Source organism: Aotus nancymaae, unplaced genomic scaffold (assembly GCF_030222135.1).
Source record: "Aotus nancymaae isolate 86718 unplaced genomic scaffold, 86718_ANA_hifiasm-v0.15.2.pri h1tg000089l, whole genome shotgun sequence".
Taxonomy (NCBI): domain Eukaryota; kingdom Metazoa; phylum Chordata; class Mammalia; order Primates; family Aotidae; genus Aotus; species Aotus nancymaae.
The window spans coordinates 25,954,703-25,976,442 of record NW_026988504.1 but is presented as its reverse complement, the minus strand read 5'-3'; the positions used below and the strand labels follow the sequence as shown (position 1 = coordinate 25,976,442).

General features: G+C 37.0%; 1 protein-coding gene across 4 annotated transcripts; it reads right to left on the bottom strand.

The window, feature by feature from the left end:
- Positions 1 to 2,117: 2,117 nt before the first annotated feature.
- SMARCE1 (SWI/SNF related, matrix associated, actin dependent regulator of chromatin, subfamily e, member 1) lies at positions 2,118 to 21,467 on the bottom strand. Of its 4 annotated transcripts, XM_012452031.3 has the most exons (11): positions 21,413 to 21,467; positions 19,421 to 19,472; positions 19,200 to 19,243; positions 16,031 to 16,135; positions 10,975 to 11,055; positions 9,895 to 10,026; positions 9,431 to 9,602; positions 5,684 to 5,856; positions 5,033 to 5,134; positions 4,160 to 4,370; positions 2,118 to 2,394 (listed from the first exon to the last, which is right to left on the bottom strand). In XM_012452031.3, the coding sequence occupies exons 2-11, from the start codon at positions 19,425 to 19,427 to the stop codon at positions 2,186 to 2,188; spliced, it is 1,236 nt and encodes a 411-aa protein (XP_012307454.1). In that variant the 5' UTR covers positions 19,428 to 19,472; positions 21,413 to 21,467; the 3' UTR covers positions 2,118 to 2,185. The 4 variants fall into 4 exon arrangements, with proteins under 4 accessions (XP_012307454.1, XP_064225658.1, XP_012307455.1 ...); XM_064369588.1 differs by lacking the exon at positions 16,031 to 16,135 and having other exon boundaries at positions 21,413 to 21,464; XM_012452032.3 differs by lacking the exons at positions 16,031 to 16,135; positions 19,200 to 19,243 and having other exon boundaries at positions 21,413 to 21,464.
- Between the last annotated feature and the right edge of the window lie 273 nt (positions 21,468 to 21,740).

Sequence of the window (21,740 nt, the reverse complement as noted above, 5' to 3'; positions counted from 1 at the left end):
CCTGTAATCCCAGCACGTTGGGAGGCTGAGGCAGGTGGATCACCTAAGGTCAGGAGCTCAAGACCAGACTGGCCAACATGGTGAAACCCTGTCTCTACTAAAAAATACAAAAATTAGCCAGGCGTGGTGGCGGTGCCTGTAATCCTAGCTACTTGGGAGGCTGAAGCAGAGTGAATTGCTTGAACTTGGGAGATGGAAGTTGCAGTGAGCTGAGATGGCACCACTGCACAACAGCCTGGGTGACAGAGCAAGACTCTAGCTCAAAAAAAAAAAAAAAAAAAAAAAAAATTCCCTCATCAGCCATCAGCCAATTGCCAGTGTTGTATGGGCAAGCTGGGTCCAGATACCTTGTTTTCCCAGTTCCATTTCCAGCTGAGCAAAGGAACCACTTCCACTCTCTTAGAACCTTCAATACCATAGTAAATAACCTGATTATCTTAGTTGGGCACTGTTTTCCACCCACATTAAACTACATCTGCCCCATTTTGACTACTAGGAAATGTATCAAAGAGGCTGTCCAATTTGTCTGAGATGAGATAGGCTGAGTTCTTAGCCATATAATGGCCAACACTCAGAAACAGATCTATTTGATAAAATCATTGACACACAAGGAAACAGATGTCAAGAGTTGTTTGTACCAGACATCAAGCTTCTCCCTCCTCTCAGGAGGCTGAACAGATTCCTAGTCACTAATGTGCCATGAACTGAGTAAGAGTGAATTCATCGTAAATTCACTCATGCCAGTATAGAAAAGCTCTCTCCATAGCACAGGACTTAAAGAGTTTTTAGCCACTTTTTCAAACATAATTCAAATGTTAGAGATTTCTTCATATTCCTCATGTTAATGTAGAAACATACTCCCCTTACTTTTGTGGTCAAAGGCCAACTTCCATATGTGACATTGACTATGAAAACTGATTTTCACAAGTATCTTGTACAAATGAACTGACTTTTGCAGCAGTTTATAGACATAGTTGGGTGAGACAAGGGTCCTGAGTACACAAACTTGCAATGGCTGAGTGGTCATTCCACACTGTCACTGCATTACAGAAAGAAAACTGGATGCTTGTCTTGCATACAAGTATGTAGTGCATTAAAAACACTGAGACCTTTTTTTTCATTTTTTTATTACATTTGGACCTTTAAGAAACATATACCATCAGATATACCACTATTCAGTAAAAATCTATTCTAGTTTTTGGGAAGCATATGTGTCACAAACTATCTTGCTTCTAGTCTCCAAGACTTAGTACTAAGAGTTTATCAAAAAGGTGGGCTCTGATCTATGGGATCTTGAGCCTTGAGGTTTTGAATGTTCTGATTATTGTAAAATAATTTCAGGTGGATTAACTTAATTCCCAGCTGTTTTTCTTCTGGAATGGGCTAATCAGTTTAAATTATCTAGTCCATTACAAGAATATTAAATTCCTTGAGTTTTGTGATCTAGTCCATCTTTGGAAAACCTGGTAAAAAAGTAATTTTTTTTCTATACAGTAAGGATGAATTTACCAGAACATACCCAATATTAATCATAACAAAAAGCAGTATAGATAATGTGTACGTGTTGTGTTCACTTTAATGACCATTTCATAAGTAATTACTCTTAACTATGGGAGCTATTTCTGGATCAGTGAGATCCAAGCATAGTTGTAGCCTACACTCAACTTCTTAACACAGCTCTTGGTATCTGACATTGACTAAAAGTAAAAAAGGGGAAGTGAACAAATACATACTCATACACGATTACGGTTTTAAGAAGCTACCCTTTGCAGAAGTAAACAAGAGAGGAGACTTTCAGGAAGCTGTTGATGGGGATTGGGAAGGTTTAAAGCTATGGCTTTGGTAAGCACCCCAGTGAGCTGTAGGAAGGCATTTTAAGAATAGATTCTGCAGCATCAAAGGATAATTCTCTAAAAGAGGAGGGTGTTTTCTCAATTAATCTAAATTCTGAGGCTTTCAGCAGTTGAGGGCTAGAAACAAGATCCAAAGAAAAGGGCCATCTTCACAACACTAAGAAGGGTGACTGACTGTGCCATTAGGCTCATGATGCTAAATGGTCCAAAAGCCTTTGGTGGTGTGATATGGACAAGAAAAAAATTAATACACAAACCACGTAACACCATTAAAACCAAAAAACATTTTTTCATTTAAAAAAGTATTTAGAACACATAAAACAAGGCAACATTTATTCTTTTTTCTCATCTTCTGGTATGGGATCTGTTGGGGGCTCCTCCACTGTTGCACTGTTGCTCTCTGAGCCAGTGTTGCTATCACTGGTTCCTTCCTCTGCCATGCTGTCGACGCCCTCCTGCCCACTCTCCTTGTCCTCAGGAGTAGACGTGCCTTCTTCACCGTTCTGTTGGCTCTCTGTCGTTTCTTCAAGGTGTGTCTCCTCTGTAATCACACATTTGTCACTGTCAGTTCCAAGACGAAATTTTATTCTAGTTATGCTGACAGTATACAGCTGTGCTGTCCAATACAGGAGCCACTAGCCACAGGTGGTTATTAAACCCCTGAAATGAGCCAGCGTGACTACAGAACTTTTAAGAATGTTGGAACAATCTGGGTATGAAAACCTACCTTTTAGTTGTAAATTTATGAAATTTATTAAATAAATTCAGATCAAATACTTTTGATAAAAATTTATCTTCTGAATTGAAATGAATAGAAAAATATAAAATATATACTGGATTTGAAGACTATTTAAAAAAAGGAAAGCTGATTTTAAAAATGTTTCTTCTGTGTTGAAATAATGTTACTTAGGATATGCTAAATTGAATAAAATATATTGTTAAAACACTTGTTTTGCTTAACTTTTAAAAATAGGTCACTAGTAGAAAATTTAAAATTTCACATGTGAATTGCGTTTTATTTCTATTGGACAGTGAATGAGAGTCAGTCTGTAGTGCTATGGATTAAATGAGGAGAAGCAGTTGTAGAAATGATATAAGGTTGATCTTTTAGATACTTTGTTAAAGTCATGCTGGGCTGTTTCCTATAGGAAATTAAAAGCATGAGGTTTTGGCTCTAATAGTCTCATACGATCTTCTTCAGGCTTTTCCCTGAGCTAGGAGAACAGAATTTGAGTAAAGACCTGCAAACCTTAAGCATAAGACATGCCTTATTCACAGGTGCCAAAAAGGAGGCAAAGGACAGAGTGTTCATCTAGTTGCAAAAATCAGCATTTTAAATTTCAAGCTCTTACTTTAACCACAAAGATGTGCTCATGCTCCAAATTTATTAAGATAAAAAACATGTTCACACAAAACAGAGACTCAGATAGTGAAACTTAAAATATGACTATCTAAAATGTTAATCTGCTGGATTAAATTTTGCAAAAATACCCGGTAAAGATCTGTATTTCATTACATGTTTTCCAGATAGTTGTCATTTGACTACAAAGTATGACACTCGGAGGTTGTCATTTGAGTACCAAGTATGACTACTGTCCCTCCCACTTCTTGCAGCGATGCTCCAGGAAGCCTTTGGTTTTGTTTTCCATAACGACTTTTAGCTTAGTCCTGTTTACACAGTGTACTAGGCAGTGTCAAAATAGTGCTATGAGGTTAGGTGATCTCAAAATTACAAATGATAATCAACGTAATCAGTACTTTATATAAGTTTTATTCATAAAAGTTATTATTATTTTTTACCTTGAGGGATGCTGCTTTTAATCAGGAAAATCAATATACCTAGAAGTAAGGGTTTTTCTAGGACGGGGTTGGCAATTTTTTTCTGTAAAGAGCCAGACAGCAAATATTTTTGTCTTTGCAGGCCAGGCAGTTTTTGTTGCAACTACTCAACTATACTGTTTTAGCCCCAAAGCAGCCATAGACAATATGTAAACAAACAAGTGTGGCTGTGTTCCAGTTTTATTTACAAAAACAAGCGGTAGGCAGAATTGGCCTATAGGTATTACTTTGCAGAATGCTGTCCTAGGACACCAAAGACAATTAATCTTAACAGCAATAACTACATCTTGATAAATAATGTAAGCAATAAAGTTAAAATACTGAATATCAATATCACGTCAAATTCAGTACTGGGAATCACTCTCAGTGGCAGGTACCAGAAAATTTGCACTTAGAATGAAAAATCTAAATTAAAGACAGCCGTACAAAGTCTTGGCACTTCCTTGTGTTTGTTGCTAGTGGGTTACCTGTCTCCATTGCAATGTTCTCGTCGTCCTTCTTCTCCTCGCCTTTGTTGGCTGCTTGTTCTTCCTCAGGAACGATGCTGCTCTGACTGCGTTCGGCTTGCTCTGCCGCCTCCTTCTCCCTTTCCTCCTGCCTTTTGCGGGCCTGTTCCTCTGCCTGTGCAATCTCAGCTGCAATTTTCTCCATATCCACTTCGACTTTCAGACCACACAACTAGTCAGAAAAAACCAGAACTCTTAGTAATGTTGTTTTCTTATAATTTTTGAGCCAGATATATTCTTTCAAAAGTTGGTTTTCTTGCCCATAAACTATATATATATATATACATACACCTGTGTGTCTGTGTGTGTGGCAAAAAAATGTGGTTCTAGGTCTTCTCTGAAACTCTTGGGTCTACAAGAAAAGAAAGCTGCTCTAGCAGTCATATAACATCCGATATTCCAGAGCAGCTGGTGAGGCAAAATAGTGAAAGTTCTGGGGTATACATAAGGCTTCCATTTTATATTTTGGGCTACCAACTAGATTTCCTTGTCTGAATGTAAAGTGTAAACTATAAATTACATCTAATGAAGACATTTTATGACTAAATCACAATAAAAGTAATTGACTGTGTACGGGAGTTTAAAATATCAGAGGGCTCTAGCATTTATAGGCCTAGTAGATATGTGTATACTCCATGATATTTCAAATTTATTGCAATTTTGCCAGAGGATGGGAAAAATTGTATAAAAAAAGATCTTAGAGGTTATATGGTAAAGTTAACCCTGTTTCAAAGTGAACAACATTCATTAAAACACTATTTTGGAAAAAAAAATGAGGAAAAATAAAGTAACAGGTATAGTGATAAAAGTATTGTTAACATATTAAACAGATACCCTTTTAAGTTCATTGTTAAATGAATCTGTGCTTTCCAGGAATTTCCTCTTTTTCTCCTGGTGTCGTTCCTCTATCTGAAGAAGTTCAGCTTCTAGTTTTCGCTGTAAGACAGGATCAGGCTTTATAATTACGTAATTATTTTCTCTAAAGCAAATGTCAAACACAGAAAATATGTCTCATTTTTTTAATGGTCCACAATTTCAAACAGTGTACCAAATAATGCTTTGAATTTTTACTTTAGGTCATTAATTACATGAGTCTAGCTAAGATTTAAAAACTACAAAATGCAGCACAAAGAAATGACTATGATAAACAGGCAAATATTAAAGAATACTGTTTCAGGTCTGAGCAATTCCTTCGAAAAAATATTTAGTAGAGCAGTAAAAATTGACAGGATGCCTCAAAACTCTTACGTTCACATGTATATCTAAACAAATACACTTTCCATTACAAGGTTCTATGTTACAGTTTTTAATGACAAACTTATTAAACCTCTGGGAAAGGTCCATTTCCTTAAACCTCTTCTCCAAATCAGGAACAGTTTAGACTGAAATATTTAGCAGGTACATTTACGCATGGTGTAAGAATCATGTCACTTGGGATTTGCGGCATGGGCCCATTTTATTGAAATGAATATTTTATGACTTTACCTGATGAACCATTAAGGACTGGACCTGTCGTTTGAGGACCTGCATTCTAGCTGTTGTGACAACTGACCGAACGTCTGGCACCACACTCTCACTAAGGATTTCACTGATGAGGCGGTGGTTTCTCTGGAAACGGGCAGTGGCTGTATGCTTCATTGAAAAGCCATCATCGTAATCTGGAATGAACAGATTATTCTGGAAATTAGGTCACCAGTAACCATAAAAAGGAGTGTAACAATGTTAACACTTAATTACCAAGTAACTATGGCCCTTGCTGGCCTAACAAGTGGACCTGACCAGCATCATGGGAGTTCTGGGGCAGTTACTTGATAAAAACCATACAGAGGACATAATGTGTTCATTGGCCAAGGTAGTAGTTTATCTCCCAGTCTTTAAGTGATGATGTGTGTCTGAGAAGGATTTGGCTACAACGTTAACGAGATATAACATATCTCTTTTGGCTTTGGAATCAATGTGAAGGCTGCATGTGATGGCACTCACTGACCTTCTGCCCAGTGTTTTACTCTCCTGGTAGTAACTTAAGGCACTTAACAACTGATAACATCATATGAACTCGGCAGTGTCTTTGTCACTGAAGCACTTTAAAAACGAATGAAAATGCCCATTTGTAAAATTATCACAGCAGAGAAAACATCATCTCTAACAATATTCAGTTTCCCAGGCCTTCAAGCAATTTATAGAAGAAAAATAAATGTTTGATTCCAAATTTAATTTTTGTCAGTTTACACTTAGCCAGCTGTTGTCAGTGTGTAATGGTATGACCCAAGTTCATACAGTATAGGTCTGGTTTATATGTTTTTGTTTTGTTTGTTTTGAGACAGAATCTAGCTGTGTCACCCAGGGTGGAGTATAATGGCCCGATCTTGGCTCACTGCAACCTTCACCTCCTGGGTTCAAGCGATTCTTGTGCCTCAGCCTCCCAAGTAGCCGGAAATACAGGTGCCTGACACCACGCCTAGCTAATTTTTGTATTTTCAGTAGAGACAGGATTTCACCATGTTGGCCAGGATGGTCTTGAACTCCTGAACTCATGTGATCCACCCATCCTAGCCTTCTAAAGTGCTGGGATTACAGGTGTGAGCCACTGTGCCCAGCCTACTATGATTATTTTTAATAGCTATCTAGTGTTTCCTTAATCTCAGTCTTTGCTCTATCACTGTTATAGTTTTTCATGTATCTTTTAACAGCCTGTACTATTGTTTACTTAATATTTTTTCTTTAAACTAACTCACTTAAAAAAAAAAGAGCATTTTCTTAAGCAATACGTATTAAAACAAATGCTCCTCTCTGAACCAGTTTATCACCTCAGTGTCCCACCAGACAGAGGGTCCACACTTAAGGAAACCTTGTTACAGAGGAACCCTTGCTACAGAGGCCTATGTCATGCGGCTACGTCACAGTCTAGCACCTCCCTTATTGTGGCAGTTAAATAAATAGTTCCTAAAATTCTCATTATCATAAATACTACAGCTAAAAACTGTTTTTAAAAAAATTATTTTCATTTCCTTTTGAGTAATTTCTTTTGGAAATAAACTTCTGAAATTGAAACTACTAGGCAAGATACAGTTTTTTAAACTATAACCTTTCTACTTTTTAGGAGTGTTTCACCTTTAAGGTTATATATGGTAAATTTGTGCTAACTCTAAGTTATCTACTTTTGTTGTTGTTTTTTGTTTTCTTCTTTCATTTATACGGCCCCAATGCTGACGTGTGAAAACAAAGTCTAAGCAATTTGGGTTCATCCTTCCTTGCATGTTAGTCGTATGCTTCCTTTTTTGTGGGGAATGGCTTTTCTAGTTATGATTTAATTCAACAGCTATTTATCCCATGAAGGGTCTCTCATTGAATAAAAGCCTTTATTGTCTTGTGTGGATAACTGCATATGCCCTATTTTTTTTTTGAGACTGGGTATTGCTCTGTCATCCAGGATGGAGTGCAGTGGCATGATCATAGCTCACTGCAGCCTCGAACTCTTGGGCTCAACTGATCCATTCACCTCAGCCTCAGTCGGAGTAGCTGGGACTACAGGCACAAGCCACCATGCCCAGCTAATTTTTAAGTATTTTGTAGAGACAGGTCCTGCTATGTTGCCCAGGCTGGTTTCAAACTCTTGGCCACAAGCAATCCTTCTGCTTCAGTTTCCCAAAGTGTTGGGATTACAGCCATGAGCCATAGTACCTGGCCATGTCTGTCTTTTGACAGTTCTCTGTTAAAGAAGTCAGTAGCTGTTGTACTTCATGCAGATGCCACCTTTCTCTTCTGTACGTTTTACATACACTTCCACCTCCCAAGTCTTCCTCTTTCTGATCATTTTCATACTGGCATGCTAACGACATCCTCATACTCGAATCTTAATTGCTATCTGTACTTTCTTACTAGCAACTTTAAGATCTGATCTTGAAGTTAAAAACATAATAGGCCCAAGTTTGAGACTGTTTCTGAGTGAATCTCTTCAGTCCTTCTCAATGTTCATGCTGTTAATGAAAGCTGTAGTTATTTTCTACTTATGTTGCTGGCCTCTGTCTCCTCTTGTACTGACCCGCATCCTCCCAATATCTGTACACTGGAACATCTTCTGTTTTTCAGTTCTTTATGTTTCTCTTGCATTAATCATCCCATTTGAGTAATTAAAGTGTGAGGATGCTAGTGTGTCTTTAGCACTGCTGATTATTCAGCTTAACACTCAGTACTGTTTGGAGTCAGCTGTTCAAGGGAATTAACTTATTAAAAAAAAAGTAAAAAAAAAAACTCATTACTGTTTCGATTCCATAGTCTATTCTCTATAGTATTACATTCCACTGTCTGTATTTATGAGAACAATATTCCGGTCCATTCTTTTAAAAAAAGATTTTTGGTTTTCTCCACTTTTATCAATTTATTCTTGTCTTTTGGTGCCATTATTGCTTCCTCCCTCATTGATGTTGTCTTTAAAGTTCTTATAGGCTTCCTCTTTGTTATTACTACTTTAAGATGGGATCTTAAATCATTTTCCTGATGTCTTTGTTGCTTGTATCTAGAGCATCTAATCTTTTGCACATGATAGCAGCATACAGAGAAACTATTAATATTATACAGCACATTGGATATGTGGTTGAGTGTGTTCATACTGCAGGTGGCTATCTCTGTGTCTCCTTGCAGCTTCAGACCCTGCCTGGCTGCACAAGACCAGAACAATCAGCACACCTGCTAAGTACTCATTCAGGATGGCAATTAGGAAGCTCTGCTATTCGTATGCATGTATAAAATTTGTATGGGTGTACCCTCATGAGTAGTAGCATGAGCTATATTTATACATTCTTTTTGGATTTCTGAATTAAATAGAAAGGAAATTTCGTAATGTTTCTACATACTCATTAGCTTCTCCCTTAAGAGCCTTTAATTCAGCAAATTTAGTGAACCAATAAAAAAATAGGATATAATTAGAATGCATTTAGCTTTTCAAAAGCAGATGAGGCAAAATCCTGATTGTGACTTAAAAACCTTTCATACATTTTGAGTACAAAGATTCTGATAAACAATAAATAATTTTTGCTATTTTCTACACTGAAAAAGATATTTTTCTCGTGAGAAATTCACATACAAATCTTAATATAACCAAAATACTGAGATGATACTTGAATTATGCTTTCTTTTCCATTTAGGATAAGAAATAAAAACTTATACTTAGGAGATTTCCCATATCTTAACTCTCAGAGAAAGCAGAAACAAAACCCCACTTTTTTCTTTTACCATCTGGATCTTCAGCAGGCTGAATGCTCATGTACGGTTCTCCTTTCTCCATGCGAGACTGTCTCTGTCGACTTTCTTCCTCTAAAGCAGCTTCTGCACGACTTTTTGCATTTATGTAAGCAAGGTACGCGGGGGAATTATGATAGGCCTTCATAGATTCATTGTACTCTATCTGAAATTCAAATGTTTTTTGGTTTTATAATTAACATTTTGCAGGTTACAATGCAGACTTATGTTACCTCATTTGACTATCAAAAGATATGATGTAAGCAGAGTGCTGGGATAATTATCTCCTTTTTTACAGACAAGAAATCTGAGGCCTTGAGAAGTTGACTTGACTTAGGTAGACAGAGCCTCAGTACAGCATCAGCCTTCTGATCAAATCTTAGGTTTCCTTTATAAATAGTAAGCCAATGTTTATGTACTTTACACATTATCTATCCCACTGTGAGCCCCTACTCTACCTTTTCTGCTTCGTATTCGTTTAAATATTCTTGTTTTTCTTCATCAGTGAGATCTCGCCACATGCCACCAATAATCTTGCCAATCTCCCACAACTTTAGGTCAGGGTTGGAAGCCTTTACTTGGTCCCAGACCTTAAAAAGAAAACAGGTGAAATGTCAATACTGATGTCTAAATGTACAGACACTAAAAAACACTTTTTAATATGGAAACTTTTAAACATAAAAAGCAGAGAAAACAGGATCAAATTTCTATGTACTCATCAGCCTACTTCAACAATTATCAATGGCTAGCCAATCTCATGTCATCTTTGCCCTACTGGACTAAGATAGATCTCAGACATCATGCCACTCACTTATAAATACTTCAATTTGATAGACAAGAATATCTCCAATCACTACAGACGCTTAAGATGAGTTACTTCAACAACATAGGGTATGTCTCTAAAAGTTCATGTGAATTTAGAAGAAAATGCTTAATTTGCATAACACAATATATCATATTATCAAATACATATATAATAGTCAAGACCAAAAGGTTTAAAATTTCTAGATAGTGGTTAAAATGCTCTGCCTTTTAATAAAGATACTGGCTATATTTTTTATTTTAAGAGTAATGTAGGTTCATCACCAAAAAAACCAGGGGAAATCTGAGGAAATATAAAGAAAATAAAAACTACAATAAGCTTACTGCTGAGAGAGAATCATTGTCTTCTGTGTTTTCCCCCTTCAAACTAACATGTGGTTGCTATTATTTTTATAAAAATAATTCATATAGTCTTGTATTCCCCCTTCACTTAACATATTCCTCATGTCATTAAATGTTCTACAAAAGACATGACTTTAATGGCTACAGAACATTCTGTCCTAAGGATTTTAAAAGTTTATTTAATCATGCTGCTCTTGTTGGATTTTGTTCTGGAATTTTGAAATCAGAACTAATTGTTTTAAAAACTGTAGTTTTTTTGGGCCTTTCCTCTGAATATGCACAGAAAAGCTGGCTAAGCCAATCTAAAATTGGATGTAAAGCAAAGAAGAAGCAAAGACAGTGTCCTCACTCCTTTCCAGGTCCTAAGCGCCTACCTTTCTGCTGTACCTCATGTAGGGCATCAGCGGCTTATCTGGTGGCTTTGGGGGTTTTGGAATCGTAATACCAGAGGATGCCTACAAAAGAGTTAAATACATTCATTATTCAACTGTAAGGAGTTCACCGGCAAACTGAAAAGAGAGTTCCTTAAAAAATTCTAATGCGCCTTTCTTCTACTCGTCCAAATATTTTCTCCACTGAAAATAGCTATTACTGCAAATTCAGAAATGTTCAAAAGAAAATGACTTTAAGCACATAATTTTTAAATGTTTTACTTAGCAGTTTATTGCCAATACTTTGACAACCTCGCTGTAAGAACAAATAAAATATTACATGATAACCCATACATTGAAAATATATGGTTATATATCAACCGTCTCACATTCAGGACTTTACCTGGCACCCTCTGATTCTGCTCAATTACCGTTACACATACAGTCAACACTTGATTATCTGTAGCAGGATCTGAACCCTTAGCACTTACCATTCTCACACTGTCTATAGGAGCCTTAGTACCTATTAGCACTATGTTAGGAATGCACTCCCAACAATACCACCACAAAAACAACTTCCCAGGTTCAAAAACAAAAACAATCTGTGAAATAACAAACCACCTTACCTCCTTTGCCAGGCTAGAGATATTATTTCTCTTAAAGTTCTGTCTGTTACCTAGTGGTTTTCTTGTAAAGGGGAATGAGAAGTGTGAACTCAAGTCACACTTTTCTTTGTCCTTAGGCCTAATCACAGTGTAAAAGCAAACAAGTTTATCAAGAACAGAGAAGTGGCAGATATGGGGCCTGATAATGTTATTTTTGAGGTCTTATATTGACGAGCTCCATTCCATTAAAAATCTTCGGTTTTATGGGAAAGACAAAGGAAAAGGAAAGACGGGATATGCAGGAAAAGGGAGACAGGAGAAAAGGAGGGGGAAGGAAGACTGAAAAATATTTTTTAATAAGGTAAAGCAAAAATAAGTGAGAGAAAAAATAAAAAAGGAAGAAGGAAAGAGAAAGAGAAGTGATCAGTTTTTCCTCTGGTCTAAGGTCTAGGTGAGATTCCAGACAGCTTCCAGTAGGCCACCCAGGTAACACCCACCCACAACTATCTATTTCAACTTTTTAGTCTCCCCTTAATATGCATGACTGCATTTGATTAAAGGCCCAGGATAAGAAAAAACATTGCTATTTCAGACAATCTGCAAATTTTCAGGAGATCTCTGATACTGACTCTCCCTGGTAGGCTGGAGAAAAGCAGTGCTGGCTTCATACTAATTATCAAAAGACAGGATTGACAAATCCTTATAAGAAAACTAAAGTGATATTTTGTTCGCTTTCTCTTCTGTTGCTGCTGTGATAAAGCCCCAGAGATACTCCTCCACTCCGGGCTGGGACCCCAATTATAACCTTATTTTGCATTCGAGGGCTCTGGGATGAGCATGTTTGTGTTCCTTTCCACTATGATCAAGAAATGTTTCTTCTTCCTACAAGGGTCTTCTCCTTCCCTATAATTCTACTTCTTCATATATGAAGTTATTAGAAAGCATTTTGGCTTAGAAGCAGTATTTCCTCTCTTTCCATTCCTCCCATGCATTCTTACCACACCTCATGCTAGTGCCCAGGTAGACAGACCCTGTTTTCTGCCAGTAGTGGGCAACAGAGATGGTCAGGAGGTGTGAAAACAGTCAAAAGTGGTGGGATGCGCAGCCAATAAGGGGAAACCTGTATCAGGTTTTGTAGGAGTTCTTTCAAGGGGAAAGGAAATTCCTATAAGGCTAACCACCTTATGGATTCAGAGGAACAGATACACAAAAGGCTGCTTCTTCACACATAAAGTTATTAGAAAGTAATATACATGACTTCAACATTTCCAACTCATATCCAACACAAGCCTTCAGAATTCCATGAAATGGGTTACAAATAAAGTTGGAATTGTGCCCATAACTGAGGTAGTAAGACCATTGTCAAATTTTTTTTAAATTAAAGAGGTAAAGAATTCTAAAATGCCTATGCTTTCAAACTTGAAGTATGAATTAAAACACTTTAAAAACACAGTAGTATTTACTTTATGATATTTTTCAAAGAATCACATTTTATATTAATAGATTTGCTATTTCCCCTCCTTTCTCCCAAAGAAAGGTACACAAATCATCTATATATTGAGACCAGTCAACTTACCAAAACAAACAAACAAACAAAAACAAAAACCCCCAAACTTAAAAAAACAAAACAAAACAAGAATAAAGTTAAATTCCAGATGGTTTTCGGGGGATAGTAGATTTATAATCATTACATACCTCCAATTTATTTAATGTCTCAGACCGACATCTTTCTACAATGTCTTAAACATTTCTTTTAAAAAAAGAGTTAAACATACTTCAGACCCTTTCTGGGTAAGATTCAATTAGAAACAACCACTGTTTTGCTGTGCTGTAACCTTCTGTCAGATGTGTGAAAAGTAAAAACCTACTGTTGGCTCTTTTATTAAATGGCCCAGGGGCTATGCTTTTGGAGAGTGTGTTTCCATTTTTGAACTGTTTCTTTCCTTGCTACTCTCAGGAAATCCACCTCTAGCAGCAACTCTCTCTCTTTCCAATTTTCTGCTTTCAATTTCCAATGGGGAGGCGAGTGGAACTGTGCTTATTACATAAGAGCAAGGTCCTAGGAAATCTCCTATGAATAAAGTCCATGATTTTATGAAATTCATCTTGGCTACTCAGTTTTTTTTGCTGTTTCTTTTGCAATTCTCAGCTGTTTCTCTAGTAGGGTCTTATTAAGGGGTTTCTTCTGGGACAGAGAATTTCTATTAATGTACAGGAAATAGGCTGTTTTTAAAGACATTTTTGTCTCAATCTGTTTTCACACCTGTACTTAAGAAAATGCTAATCATCATCTGAATGAAGAACTGACTAGGAGTCAATTCCAACTCGTAGCTATCATAAGCACTCCACAAGATCTCAACAGCTATACAGAGTATTTATTGTCTGAAAATGATCCAAGTGTACTGGAGTCATCAGGGAAACCCAATGTTCTCTATGGCCTACCAGAAGCTACTTGACAGGGCTTCACAAACTCATTCCTTGAAAATCACTAACGCAATCTGGAGGCAACGATACCAAACAGGAGCTTCCCCTCACCCCCAAAAGTAATACATAACTAGGGTCATAGTAAAATCAAAATGCTTTTATAATGGTCAAAATCAGAGCCACTGAGTCCTAACACAGCTTAAATTAGATAAAGAAAAAACAGAGCAAGTAGTATAAAACCTCCACATTTTCTAGGTCCTTCATGCAGCAGTTCAATTATACCTCAATCTGGTGTTAAGAAGACAATAATACAAAGTCAATCTCCACAAAGGACCAAAACACCAAATTTTCCATGCCCAATAACTCTCTGTACTTAATCTACCATGAAGCTAGTGTCCACACCAAATGCTTGGTTCTTAACATTCGCCAAGAAGGAATGGGAAGAAATAGATGAGTGATTCAATAGGGAGTGTACGTTCTCTTCCTAGTCTCCATCGAATAATCTCACTTTATTAACAAAGAATTCCCCACAGCTAAATCCAAGTTAAGAACAAAATGCTCACACAAACCAAAAGACAAATTATTGTAATATTATGGTTACCATTTCTATTCCATTAACATAGATAATCAAGAGGTGACTGTATAGAGCTATTAAATGCAATCATTCTTGTTTACTGCCCGTGAAAAAATTTCTGCATTAACATGAAGATCCACAATTGGTTCCGTTCATTGTTTAAATTAAAATGTTCTTTATCATTTGAAAATCTTGTCAACCATTACACTTGTGAAACAACACATTTAGGCCAGGGAAAAACATGTACTGATGCACATAAAAACTGTATGCATTGTGAAATGCATACATACACACACTTTGTCAGAATTCTTTTCAGATACCATGAAATATGCATGGCACATAAAAACTTGATATGCTTATGAAGTACAAATTATGCAGAAACAATGAAAAATTTTAGACAAACAAAACCTATCAAGCTAAGCAATATGCTTATCAAGATAGACATTCATTTGATAGCTACAAGCTTTCAGTTCTAGCTTGACTACAGGGTGAGAGGGCTTTCTGAAGTTACATTAATAGAAGGCACTTGTTATTTATGAACACAGCAAACAAAAACCAGGTATTAAAAACTTTACAGCCATTCTGGGTTGTATAAATTCTCACCAACACTACATTCCAATGTATGTAAGTATTTGACTTTTGGATTTATTTTTATTTTTAGTAAGTCATTTTTATAATTATTGGCGTTTTTTTTGGTACCTAAACTTTTTTGAATGAAATTTAAGATGATTCTAAAAAAAAGCTTTGATGTATATCATCCAATTTTGATATCTTGGGCTGATCATTTAAATGAAACAACCTAAATTTCAGAAATCATATCTCTTATACTAAGGATTAAAAATGCACTTCTTGTTGTGCATATCCAGTCTGATACTTCAAATTAATTTTATTCAGCCTTTATTCTGTATTTCTTTGAGGTGACATTAAAACATTTTTCTCTTTTTTACCAGAGAGAAATGAGTCTCAGTTAGAAGGTCAATTTTCAAATCCAAAAGACAAATAACTATGGGTAGTGATTCAAACTGGTATGCCAGCCAAAAGCTTTCCAGACCTGAAAAAGCCAGGTCAGAAAGCCCAGCCTTTACCAGAAACTGAGTCCTTGAGACTAATGCCAATCACCTTAGAAAAATGAAAGATACTCTTTACGTCAAAAAGGGTATTTTTACCATAAGAAATTCTGATTGTTTACATACAGTATAAGCATCAAGTGCTCAAGGCTTTATCCCTACCAACCACCAAACTGAATGGATTTTCCTTTTCTTCCATACACATTCCAGATCTCACTATTTATTTTTTCAGTGTGAGATCCTACAATGAATGTTGAAAATAGTCAAAAAGCCAGGTTAAAAAAATTTTTTTAAATGGCTGTGCTTATGATTCAAAAGGAGCTAATTCTGAAGGCATTTCTGGTCAATTCCAGTTGTTTGCCGGATGCTGTAATAGTTGATTCTCCTACCGTGACCCGGCTGTTGGTGCCCGGGTTCCCTCCCAGCCTGTAGTTGTTGTAGGCGAGATGACTGTATGGATTGTATCCCACAAACCCTGGTGTGCTGGGCATTTGCTGATGGAAACAAATGAGACAAAAACACGAATGAGAAATGAGCTCAAACGAGGAAAACACAGAAATGAAAAATGATCTGCATATGGCATGCAAAAGCAACCTGAATTTAAACAAGCAATGATGTGTTGTAATTGTTCTTTTTTTTCACTGAGGAAATTAAATATTTTTCTTTCATTGAGAAACCTGTTTGCGGTGTCTTTTGGTTGTTTTTCTTTCTTTTTTGTAGGGGCTGGGGGTGTTCGTGTGACTGTGAATGTGTGAGTTGTTTTTTGAGGTAAGCAATACACTGAAGTGTTTAAAACATTCAGGATTACTTTATGGTCAACAATAGGATATAACAACTTAGCAATATATGAAGACTGAGATAGGAAAGCTTGAAGTGTGATAAACTGAACTCTGAAAACACTACATGCAAAACAAAACACAATTTATTTGACAGTTATGTGGATGCCACCAATGCATTCGTCTACTAAAAACAAAAACAAGAAATGGATCTGATTTCAAAGACAGTTTTAAATAATTTAATATAATGTGAGAAATGAGAAGAGACTCAAATCAGGAAGCCAGGATTTGTCAATTGAAAAGAACATATGTTGGATTTGATGGATGTCACATACATGATTTAAAACAAAGACTTGTAAGAAATGCATGGATTCCATTCTGGGGTACTATCTGATCTTTTTAACCCAGTCATTCTTTTACAGGATTTCTCTTCCATCTCTTCTTTGATCCATCTTCCATAGGTCAATCATGAAAAAATTTCTGCATTTAGTCTCAATGTGAACTACTTTTTTTCTTTTTTCATCTAGTTTCCTGATAGCTCTCACCCTTTGAAAACACAACTGCTCATTTCAGCAACAGAACTCTTGGTTTTTGTGATTTATGTGTTGATGTAATCACCAACGGGCTCTTAGATAGCAATGGCCTTGGGGCTAACACAATGACACTCAATGTTCATGAGAACCAAGGCATAATGCATAGAAAGAATGTAGTAGAGAGAGACCAAAATTAGGGTATTTTATCTTGTAAAACTCAGTCAAAATACGTGACAATTTCATTTTTACATGCAATTAACAATTATCAGTCCTTAATTGTATAAAATACACTTAACACATTCCAACTAAGCTGTAGCTGTTACAAAATAAACACAATTTCCTAAAACATGCCGCTGCACATATCCTTAGTACCCAAAAGAAAGACATTTAAGCAGATATTACATTTCATACTCTTTAGGAAAAAAGAGAACGGCTGATCAATTTCTATTCTATACAGTTAAAAAAGACGCAAATAAAGCATATTTAAGTAGGCAAAACACAGATGAAGTATCAAAGGCAGGAAAGAAGTGTATATTACTTGGAGTGGTACATTTGGGTGGTGGAGGTGAGAGTGGCGGTAGTGGTGGTGAGAGTGGCTGTAGTGATGGTGACAGAGGTGGTAGTGGTGGTGATGGTGGTGGTGGTAGCGGTAGAAGTAATAGAAAGAAAAAAGAAAGGAGAATAATTCATTTAGTATCCATTCTGTTGGATGTTCTAATCCCTAGTCTTCTATATTTTGTGTGTTAATGCGAAATTATAATGGTACAAAAATATAACTAAAGAAAGGCAAAAAAGTCCCTTTTTACACATAAGAAATTATAAGGGGACACTTGGTTTTTGAAATATTTTAATCTCGAGAAATCAAGTTTGTCCTCAAGATATTCTACATTGTCAGAGGTGGTATTTATGTCAAAATGACACCTTCAAAGGTGCTGCATAAATAATAAGAATCACTGTTTAACATTATGAGGCAATAATGTTAGAAAAATAAGGGAACTAAAAAAAAAATGGAAAGCAAAACATTATGATTATACCATTTCCAAAGCTGAAGTACATGGTTAGCTTTTTGAGGTCAGAATCTCAATTGTTCAGCTCCACCTGTATAGCCACTAGCGGAATGCCATGGAGATGGTCATAACAAATGTTCTTTGATTTAAGAAAGAAAACAAACCAAGCACAGGACTTTATGGTCTACTGGCATTAACTTTAGAGCCTATATATAACATAAATTGAAATGAGAACATATAGTACAATATCTCTTTTTAAAAGCATCTCACTAAGGAAAAACAAATTGTTGATAAATGTAACTAAAATATCTATCTGAGGGTTAGTAAATATGAGTAGTTTTCTAGTGGAGAAAACAAAATTACAAAAGGACCTAATTAGTAGTGAAAAGTAGACTAGCCTGAAATTTAGATGGTAGGGGCTATGGAAGGAAGGATTAATATTAAAGAACTAATTTTGTAGAATCTGGTCATGTTAACAGTGTTTTTTAAAAAACAAACAAAACCCCCCACCCAAAAAACCAACAAGGAAGCCATTTCAGCAAGACCTTAACAGTTACTGTTAAATCTATTTTGTGGGTTGGAAAATTATTTTACATGCTGACCAAGTTGGGTCAGAGCTTGCTGGGTGAAAAACCATGTTCACAACTACTTTTTAGATACCTTAAAAGCATATATACTTCCAAACCAATAAAACATAATTTGTGGAATGGAATAAGATTCAATAACAAGATCTGACCCATAGATAATGAAATCTTTACTTGAACAGCTTGAAAATACTTACAATGAGTGTAGTTTCAGAAGCTTTGTTTAATTTAATATGAAAATTTTAGAGAAAGACAAGAAAGGAGAAAAAAACATAACCAGTTGAAGGTTAGGTTTAACAAAAAAGCCAGAATGAGCATTCACTCAGTATCAACTTAGAGACTCTTAATAGTGAAGATTAATAAGAAGTGTTAAAATTGTCACTTTCCATTTACAAAGAAAAAACAAACTGAGCATAGGAGGTTGGAATTTTACAGTATTGTTTCTTTAAATGTTGGGGTTGGTTCAAGGAAAGATGCAGATAATTATTTTATTTAGTAGGAAGTGCTGTTTTTCTTTTTTCTTTTCTTTTTTTTTTTTTTTTTAAGCTGAATTTCATCCTGTTGCTGTGATGATTGAGTGACTGTCACTGGAAGACATCTGGGTTTTTGTATCAAGGCCAGACTTGGCTATTACATTAACAAGAAAATTAAAACTTACTGTTGCAGGAGCTGGGGTGGGAGGTGGGGCATAAGATGGTCTTTCTGTTTGAAAGAAAATAAATAACTTCTTGTAAACAACTGAGATATAATACTATGCAACAAAACTACCAATGGTCCTGTTTTGAAGAAAAAAAAAATGAGAGTATTTTGGAATTCCCACTTGCTAGGGCATTAGTCTCTTATTAACATAGATTGATAAATATAAAAATTGAAACTTACTTGACATTTTGGAAGATTAAGTTCTCAGTTCCTTAAGAATGAATCTGAGACACTAAAATAAAAAAAAAAAGGAAAAAAAAAAGAGAATCAAAACTCAGCAAGCATACGAGAATGTTTTCCTAATGAATAGGGTAATTTAATCGGGATTTCCGAGTAAAATTACTTCACCTTAATTCCTAGTAATTAAGCCTTCTGCATATTTTAACTGGTTCTTAAAGGTCATTTGGTTGATTAGAACTAAATGACTAAAATAAAGTACTGGGGATATTTAGAAATGTACTTCCAGGTTTTTTTTCTTGTGATACTAAGCCACCTCTAGTATGAAAAACATTTTGCTGACACCATGTAAACATTTCCTCAGACTGATACAAAGATGAGAATAGAATGTGATGTGTTATCAGGGTCCAACCCAACAAGGTCTACCAGATACTGACAGCTCCCAGATCAGCAACTGTACCATGCTTTTGGGATAACAATTTTTATTAAAATAGGGCAGCATTTTATTCTTGGAAGCAGTGCAAAAGGTAATTACTATGACAATGAACTTCATATTCTCTTATGGTGGTAAATAGCTTCATAAATGCTGGGAATAAATTTTGAGAGTCGACCTGAAAAGCTTTTATTCATCCTTCACAGCCCACTTCAAAATTTATCTCCTCAATGGAACTTTCTTGATACATTACCTGGGGAGAATTGCTCTGCCATCTGTGCTCCTATACAGTTTACACAGATCTATGATGTTATTATAACTTTGTAAAAACTCGTCAATATGGCAGGATTGTACGCTACTTAGAAACAGGGACCATGTCAGGACCTAGCTATAGTCTTAGGAAATTTTGTCCTAGTATTACCAGCTCACAACATGACCAGACTCATGTGAGCTTGTTCTTTACATCAACATACATCACAAATAGTGAGGTACAAAAAGACAAAAATTCATCTTTAGAAAGAAGGCAGACAAACTTTGATGATTATTGGAGGTATTTGCATCCAAAATTATGTAAAATAGACCGGATTTTTTGCTTCTAGTATTCATTTTAAGGAAATTCCCGGGAGCATAAGGAATGAGTCCTGGTGTGGAAAGAAACAGTTTATTTTCCCAATGGTCCAACCTGAGTCATTCCCTCTTAAGGAACAGTCAGAAACCTTTGACTCGTGTAGATTTCCTTTCTGCTCACATTAGGGGAGCTGTCAACATCCAGTAAGCCTCGCTGCAGGGGACCCTGACAACTGCCATAAGCTCATTGTCAATACTTAAAAATTATTGCTCTCCTTTGCTAGAATATAAAATTTAAGAGTGGGCTTGTACATTTGTCCACTGCTGGAACCATCCTTGGTGCCTGGCATAAACATAAATACCCGATAAATATTTGTTCAAAGAATATTTTATACGGGGTAGGCTTATGAACTACTTCGCTTAACAGTCACAAGTACTTTATGAGATATGTACAGCTATCCCCATTTTACAGATGAAGCAACGGAGTCTCGGAGAGTGCAAATAACTTGTCTGAAGCCACACGCAGCCAGCAAGTGCCAGAGCTGGGTTTCAAACCCAGGCCAAACTATTTCAGAGCTCCGTTCATCACTCTAAGCCACACCGTGAGTCCTCAGGTCGCTGCCTGAACCAATGGGGGAACCTTCTTCCTGGGGGTGAGAACCACGGACTTGCCTTGACCGCGGGCTTCCTGAGGTCGCTCTCTTTAAGTTTGTCTTGGTGAACGTACTTGACTAGCAACTCCCCTAAAACGCGGTAGGCACAGGTGCTTTGACCAATTTCAGGGGACTGGCCTTGCCTCCAAGGAGGGGGCCCCAGATGGGACTCCCTCCCAACCTTCGCTCTGCTAGGCCTCAAGGAGGCCGCAACCGGCTCCCGGCTCCGGCCCCACGGCCAAACCTGAACCCCAGCAACCCAAGGGAACTCGGGGTCCAGCCAAGCGGGGACACCACGACTTGCCCCCACCGACCCGGTCCGGCCCACTTGGAAACACTCACCCGCGGGCAGAAAAAGCGCCCGCAGCTCCGGCTTCGCTTCCCTTTGTCCCGCGCACGCCCCGCCCCTCGCGTCCGGAGCTTCCGCACTCGCACTTTCCACACTCTTCTTAATTTTTTTCCACGCCCCACCCGACCCTCTTTAGAAAAAATAAACCTCTAATGAGGACGCGGTGATGCTTAGCACATTCAGGGTTTTTTTTTTTCAGGCCCTATTGGCTCTCAGAACTCCCCGAATTTGGATAATTTCCCAACCGGGCGCCGATTCGTCACGGCGAAGAGGGCCGAGGAGGCCCGACCGCGGGATAGGCCCGGGCTTCGCGGCTGTGAG

Bases quoted from the DNA above. Each gene is read 5' to 3' on its own strand.
- SMARCE1 (XM_012452031.3), bottom strand. The intron at 10,027-10,974 runs GTAGGCGCTTAG...TTTCTTTTTAAG, and splicing joins ACATGAGGTACAGCAGAAAG to GTCTGGGACCAAGTAAAGGC. The intron at 4,371-5,032 runs GTATCTGTTTAA...TTTTCTGACTAG, and splicing joins TTAACAATGAACTTAAAAGG to TTGTGTGGTCTGAAAGTCGA.